The following is a 6,714-nucleotide window of genomic DNA, read 5'->3' as shown; positions in this document are numbered from 1 at the left end:
TGTTAGCAAATGTAACCCGTCCAGGCTGAGCCTTTTCTCGTCCACCTGTCCTAGTGAAGCTGGAATGGCCTTAATATGATAAAAAAACTTTGTCAACCAAAAGAGCAAAATATAGATAACACAAAATTGAATTATATTCGAAGAGGCCTTTTTTAACGTATCTAATATATTTTTATTGCCTCGTCTTTCAAAAATGTTTACTCGTCCCTTACAAGGTAAGATAATATTATGTAATATTACATACTTGTCTGAACTAAACATTTTGCGGAAGAGCCGTAGCCGAAGAGTCAAAGAGCCAGATGCAGCTCACGAGCCGCGGGTTCACTTCGATAAAGCGGCACGACACCAGTGTGCTTAGTGCGAGTTTTTTACGCTCTCGACAGCGTAAAAGTTAACTCACATTTGTATGCAGTTGGGACAGCGCCCCTAGCGGCAAAAGTAGACAAACGTTCCAACTCCATACAAATTAGTGCATACTTTTAAGCTATCGAGAACGTTAAAAAACTCCCACTAAGCACACAGAATCCTCTCATGGGAACTACATGGCCGATCCTGTGGACCAAATGGTAAACAGTCGACGTCTCCTAAATCACGTCATTTTGGATCCTTCCGATCTACTAACGGTGCTTTTAGGTACCTCAAGCACCGGTCATCGTTCTCGTCGAACCCGTCTCTTGCGACGAAGGGTTCGGCGAGTAAATTAACCCACAGACACAGCCCATTGCGTTTCACGCCGGATCTTCTCAGTGGGTCGCGTTTCCGATCCGGTGGTAGATTCTGCGAAGCACGGCTCTTGCTAGGGTTCGTGTTAGCAACGTCGTCAGGTTTGAGCCCCGTGATCTCACCTACTAGTTAAAGTTACGCTAATATGTTCTCTAGACCATCAGCCAAGCTAGAAAAAAAAAGTGCCGCGTGTTGCCGTCTACTGGTCTAAAGGATAAGACACCCGATAAATTCGTATCTAGCGATTCGACTGCGCCGGTGTTCGAATCCCACAGGGTGACAGGCGGTAGGTGGACCCATTTTTCTGTCATTCCTGCTTAAGTATATATATATAAGATGCGAACCAATCGTGCGGTCATGCATTCCAGGGCACGATAACTGTTGAAACAATGTTATTGAAAGATCGCTCTCGTCTATTGAAAACTTGCGGTTCTATGATCTATAAGTTACAGTATCCAATTCTAATTTTATTTTAAATGTAAAGTATATTTTTATTTGCAGTTGTAATGCTATCACGTAGCTGGTGTGGCATCTATGTTACTAAACTTTTTATCAGCATTTTTCAGTACTAAGACGTGGCACCACCATACTAAAGCAGTATTCATGGACATTTATAATTTTAACAAAAAGCGTGCTTGTAATAATATATATTTCTATTTAAAATTTTATACATCAATCACAATATCTTTCTGCGCTTTTGTAGAGGGTGCTATTGTGTCATTTAGTTCATAAACATCAGTATTGGACACTTGAGCTCCAGCCATTATTAAGTTTATAGCTCCTTCTAGTTCAGCTATACTTTTACACACTTTTATTTCTGATTCTACACGTTTGAATAAACACTTGTAAAGGTAAAGATTTTCAGGAGAAAACATGTTAATTTTGCCTTCAAATATGTCTATGAAAACATTGGTAGCATCAACAATTGTCCTAGTAAACCTTGTTTCTCCCAATTTGGAGATAAGGAATTTAAGCAGTAGGCCAATAAATTTTTCTTCTAAGTTTTCAATGGCTACTCTTAAAACTTCTCTTCTAAGCAATTCTTGAATGACAGCTGTAGTTTTTTCCGGGTATTTCACAGATATGTATGGCCTGAGAACAACTGTTAGTGCTTTGCTGAATTGCATTTTTCTGATAAGGACATCACAATCTGGAAGTTTCTGTTTTTTATTAATTTTCACTTCATTTGCAACCTCCACAGTATCCGCTTTTGTTTGACTGGTGTGATCAGGGATGAATTTTAATAGATTTTTTCTTTTTTCAGATTGTCTGACTGGCTCCTCTCGTTTTCTTATAGAAATTATACCATCAATCATGCCGACTGTTAAAATGTCATCATGTTCAGATATGGCCATACTTAATATTGCATTTGGGAAATCTATATTGTGCACAACTTTGAATGTAGATACGTCATATATTTTTACATGTCTGTCTAGAGATGCTGACATTAATCTGCTGTTGTTGCTAGCTAGTCTCAATGTTGTGACTGTTTTGTGGTGTTGCGAAATATTGGATAAAAGTTTCCCACCATTGAAAATGTCCCATACTTTTATTTCAGTACCTCCAGCACTAATAAAAATGCCACCTGAAGGTAAAAATAATGTAGATTCCACAGGGCTTCCGTGGTTTACTGTCATAATAGTTTCATTTGATCTGCAGTCATATAATTTTACTGTATGGTCATAGCTTCCTGATAAAATAATGTCTGGAGAAATTGGACTGGCAGCTCCTGCTCTAATATAGTCTGTGTGTTCATTAAAATTTGCTATTCTTTCTTCTGTAGATATGTCCCATAATCCCACAGATTTATCATCAGAATAACTGATTATTTTTAGCTGATCTTTCGTGAAGAATGTTCTATGGACCTGGAATACAAAATAAACTGAACTTAATTTTAAATATTTAAAAGAATTTTATATCAGTATACCAATCTTACAACCAAAACCGAACATTAAATCCAAACAAACAAATAGAACATAATAATATTATTATCAGCTCAACCAATGATAATGCAACCATAATTATAAAACAGTATTGACTTTCACATTTTTTAAGTCTAGTAGAGTTGATTGAGAAAATTGAAAAATAAAACTTGATTTATAAAATTGCTAGGAAATTTTTTCACAATATAAGATTGGTACTTACTTAACCCTTTATTTAAACATTATTGCTATATACCAACAGGTGATAGAGAACAAATACCTTATGACCTATAAAAACTTTAGAAAACCATTAGACAAAAAACCATGAGCCAGGGTGAAGCATGAGGACACCTTTGTCAATTACCAAAGAGAAATACAGAATTTGAAAGTCAAATACAGAAATAAATAGAAATACTTACAGGGCCTGTATGACCAGTAAAAACTCTAAGTACATTTTTTGATTGTACATCAAAGAGCTTAACAGCTGCCTCTTCACTACCAGCCACCAATAATCTTCCATCAGCTCTGAAACACCCTCCGTAAGCAGCTTCAACAAACTTTGAAATATTCTTTGCTACCACTTTTGTGACCGGATCATAAACCTGGAGTGATAAATGTAATTAGTTTTGAACCTAGCAAGTTTATTTTAATTTATTTTATTAAAAAACTTTAATCATTTTGCTGCAACAGGAGTGACACTATTGAATAGGCCTTATAACCAGAATAATACTATTGAACAACATATTTGGAGATTTTGAATTTATTTATAATATAAATAGCTTTTCAGGTTATTGATAATGTCAAATTATTCTTAAACATTGATAAACACACATCCACATGGTCCAGCAGGTCACTGTGTCCCTAAAACCAACATTCATACACACAGGCCAACATCAGAATAGAATCTTTAATCAATGCTGTATAGCGAAAAAGTTAATTGGGTTTATTTTCACATTTAACTTATTTTTATTTATTTTTTAGGTTTCCTTGGCCACTGAGGCTTGATCTATAAGATCAAACATTTGATATTGCAATTTTGAATGCTTTACTGTAATTATGAATGTACTGACCTGAACTCTTACTGAGCATGTTGCTGCAAAATAGTAAGGTTCGACCGGGCTGAAGTCTAAATAGTCAATAGCACCGAATTCTTTTACGAGAACAGGTAGCTGAAAAAGATAAGGAAATCATTACTTTACTGAGATTTAAGTATTTAAGTTTTATTCTTTGATGTCTTTACTTACACCAAGTTTTTTCCAGTAAATGATATCGTGAGTAAGAACTGATGCAGGTTTTTTAAATATAGCTTTGTTTGTTTTTTTAAAGGGGAACGAGACTTGTGCCATTGTTATAATGTATATGAGTACAAAATTAAATAAATGTAATCATCTAAATATCACATATCCTCCATAAAAACATTAGCAAAATATGTAAACACAAATCCAACGTTAAACAGTGCCATGCGGCATTCCGATCATCCGATGATGGTCGATTTTTGACAGTAGCATTCTGTTTTGTGGACATTTGACAGAATTGACACTTATAGATCAGAAAAAACTGTCATGTATCTCCAATACAAATTAATCTACGGCATAGAATTGAAAAAAAAAATGTTACGTCAGAAAAGTGTGAATATAAATTGTGTATTTTTAAGATTTGTATTTAAGTTTTGTTGTATTTACTAAATAGTGATTTTATTTAAAAGAACAATAATCGTAATACACCATGTTCAAGTTACTAAACCGTCCTGGTCGACGCAGCGCTGTTATGAAGTTATTTTGTGAGAAAGTTGAGGTTAGAACACCGAGAATTTTTTATGTTTATTCTTCAGCTGGTTCTGTGAGATTCGCATCAACACTTGGCAGTGATGCAGGGAAAACTCTACCTCTAGCGGACAGCATACCAGAACCACCTCCAGTTCCAGATCCTACAACGATATCAGATGCTGTTAGTGCAGTCCAATCTTTTGCTGCGAATGGTGAACCTACGTTTGCCAGCATAGGCCTAGGAGGTTGGGGACCAGTTGGATTGGTGCAGAACTGTTTCGAATATCTGCACGTCACTTTAGATGTTCCATGGTGGGGTGCAATTGTCTTGGGCACAATAGTTGTCAGAGTTGTTATGTTCCCACTTGTGATTTTATCACAGAGGAACAGTGCACAAATGAACAATAATCTACCAGAAATACAGTTATTGCAGATGAAAATGACACAAGCCAGGCAGACTGGAAATCAAATTGAAGCTGCACGATATGCTCAGGAAATGATGCTTTTCATGAAAGAAAAAGGATTGAACCCTCTTAAAAATTTAATTGTTCCATTAGCTCAGACACCTCTGTTTATATCCTTTTTTATGGGATTAAGAGGAATGGCTAATTGTCCTGTAGAAAGTATGACACATGGAGGCTTATGGTGGTTTGTAGACTTAACAGTCCCAGATCAATATTTCTTACTCCCAGTTATCACAAGTGCAACTATGTGGGCAACAATAGAACTAGGAGTAGATGGTGGACGTCTCGATGCACAGAATATGCAAGTTATGAGATATGTTTTGAGGGCAATTCCTTTAGTAATGATACCCTTCACTATTAACTTTCCTGGTGCCATTTTAGTCTATTGGTGTTCCAGTAACTTCATATCCTTAATGCAAGTTGGTTTCTTAAAAATTCCAGCAGTCAGAGAATACTTTAAGATCCCAAAGTTAATAAAACATTCTGCTGATGCTTTACCAATAAAAAAGAAAGGTTTTGTTGAAGGAGCAAAAGATTCATGGACAAATATGAAGCTTTCAAAAGAATTAGCTGAAAGACAAAGGATTGATGAAATGATTTTCACAAAAGCAGGCAAGGGACCCTTACAGAAAACATATAAATATGATCCCACAAAACTGACAAACATACAAGCAAAATCAAAGTAATATTAATTTAGAGCTAAAATACTAGTTATGTTTATATAAGACAAAATTAAATAAAAATTACAAAACAAGAATATGATCGTGATCTTATTTAAAATTAATGAATTAATTATATTAATCATTATGTGTCAAACTAGTCATTAGAATAACTCTAAAATAACTACACATAAAGGAGTGTGAGGCATTTGGGGTTTAAGTATGAGTTGTTGTTGTTTATGTGTGTATGTATATGTATATTTTAATATAATATAAGTGAACAGACTAGAATACTTTGGATGTAGTTAGGTGAACTCGAGCCAAGTTCTTTTAGGTTTTATTTTTAAGTCAGTGATGTCCTTTTAATACGCCAAGGATAATATATCCTGAGTAAAGGAAACAGTTTGTTTCATATGACATACTTTTACTTCAATGTTATTTTTTGCTTAATCGGGTGAACTAGCTCACAACTTAGTGGCTACTGAAATCTATAGACGTGAACAATGTAACTGCAGCCACCTACCTTGAAATATTAGTTCGAAGTCTCAGCTAGTATGACAGCTGCCCCTGCTTCAAAAAAGAACGCATTAAATCTTCGCGACAGAAATAAAGTGGGCGGTCGTGCGAATCCAACATGACACCTATTCACTAATAAAGTTATGTTATAAATTTTAGTCCATTCCATAAGATTGGCAGTGACGAATTTTCCCTTGGAGAAAGTGTTTCGATCGGCTAGTCGAGAATATTTTTTATGAGATTAGTGTTTTTATTAAATAAGGTGATGGAAAAAAATTCGTAGGGCAGTTTTATGTAATATGGATCAAGACTGATTTAGACTTAGGGTCGGCAGATGGCGCTCTTAGAGGTCAGTGAAAGGCCTCCTCGGATTTGTCGAATGCCACCTCTAGATCCAATCTCCAGATCATGTCGATAACTACAGCTACATTGTCATTGGTAAAATGGACAGACTCGTGGTAGTCGCGCAGAAGGGTGCAGGACCGGCAGGGCTTAGTCGTAGCCGCGCTCGAAGAGGAAGTCATGTACGGCGCTACTGTAACTCGACCGACCTGTTGTATCAGTTGTATGGTTGATGGGGAGTGCTCTGAGGAAATGTTTGAGAGGATTCCATCATCTAGTTACTATCGCACTAACCGCTATCGGAGTGGAGTTCATCCTTACT

The 6,714-nt window shown here is 36.0% G+C and overlaps 2 protein-coding genes across 2 annotated transcripts; one reads left to right on the top strand and one right to left on the bottom strand.

Moving 5' to 3' along the window:
- Window positions 1–1,355: 1,355 nt before the first annotated feature.
- LOC101746348 (U3 small nucleolar RNA-associated protein 15 homolog) lies at window positions 1,356–4,135 on the bottom strand. The gene is made up of 4 exons (XM_004929575.5): window positions 3,890–4,135; window positions 3,716–3,814; window positions 3,065–3,247; window positions 1,356–2,588 (listed from the first exon to the last, which is right to left on the bottom strand). Exons 1-4 carry the CDS (start codon window positions 3,989–3,991, stop codon window positions 1,389–1,391), a joined length of 1,584 nt encoding a protein of 527 aa, XP_004929632.2. The 5' UTR covers window positions 3,992–4,135; the 3' UTR covers window positions 1,356–1,388.
- Window positions 4,136–4,370: 235 nt separating this feature from the next.
- LOC101746206 (mitochondrial inner membrane protein OXA1L) lies at window positions 4,371–5,632 on the top strand. The gene has a single exon (XM_004929574.4). The coding sequence runs from the start codon at window positions 4,371–4,373 to the stop codon at window positions 5,559–5,561; it is 1,191 nt and encodes a 396-aa protein (XP_004929631.1). The 3' UTR covers window positions 5,562–5,632.
- The last annotated feature ends 1,082 nt before the right edge of the window (window positions 5,633–6,714 follow it).

This window comes from Bombyx mori, chromosome 21, assembly GCF_030269925.1.
Source record: "Bombyx mori chromosome 21, ASM3026992v2".
Classification (NCBI taxonomy): Eukaryota; Metazoa; Arthropoda; class Insecta; order Lepidoptera; family Bombycidae; genus Bombyx; species Bombyx mori.
The sequence above is the reverse complement of the archived record's forward strand: the minus strand, read 5'-3'. Positions and strand labels throughout refer to the sequence as shown.

Bases quoted from the DNA above. Each gene is read 5' to 3' on its own strand.
- LOC101746348 (XM_004929575.5), bottom strand. From the start codon at position 3,991: ATGGCACAAGTCTCGTTCCCCTTTAAAAAAACAAACAAAGCTATATTT. The intron at 3,815-3,889 runs GTAAGTAAAGAC...TATCTTTTTCAG, and splicing joins TTTACTGGAAAAAACTTGGT to CTACCTGTTCTCGTAAAAGA. The intron at 3,248-3,715 runs GTCAGTACATTC...TTATCACTCCAG, and splicing joins CATGCTCAGTAAGAGTTCAG to GTTTATGATCCGGTCACAAA.
- LOC101746206 (XM_004929574.4), top strand. From the start codon at position 4,371: ATGTTCAAGTTACTAAACCGTCCTGGTCGACGCAGCGCTGTTATGAAG.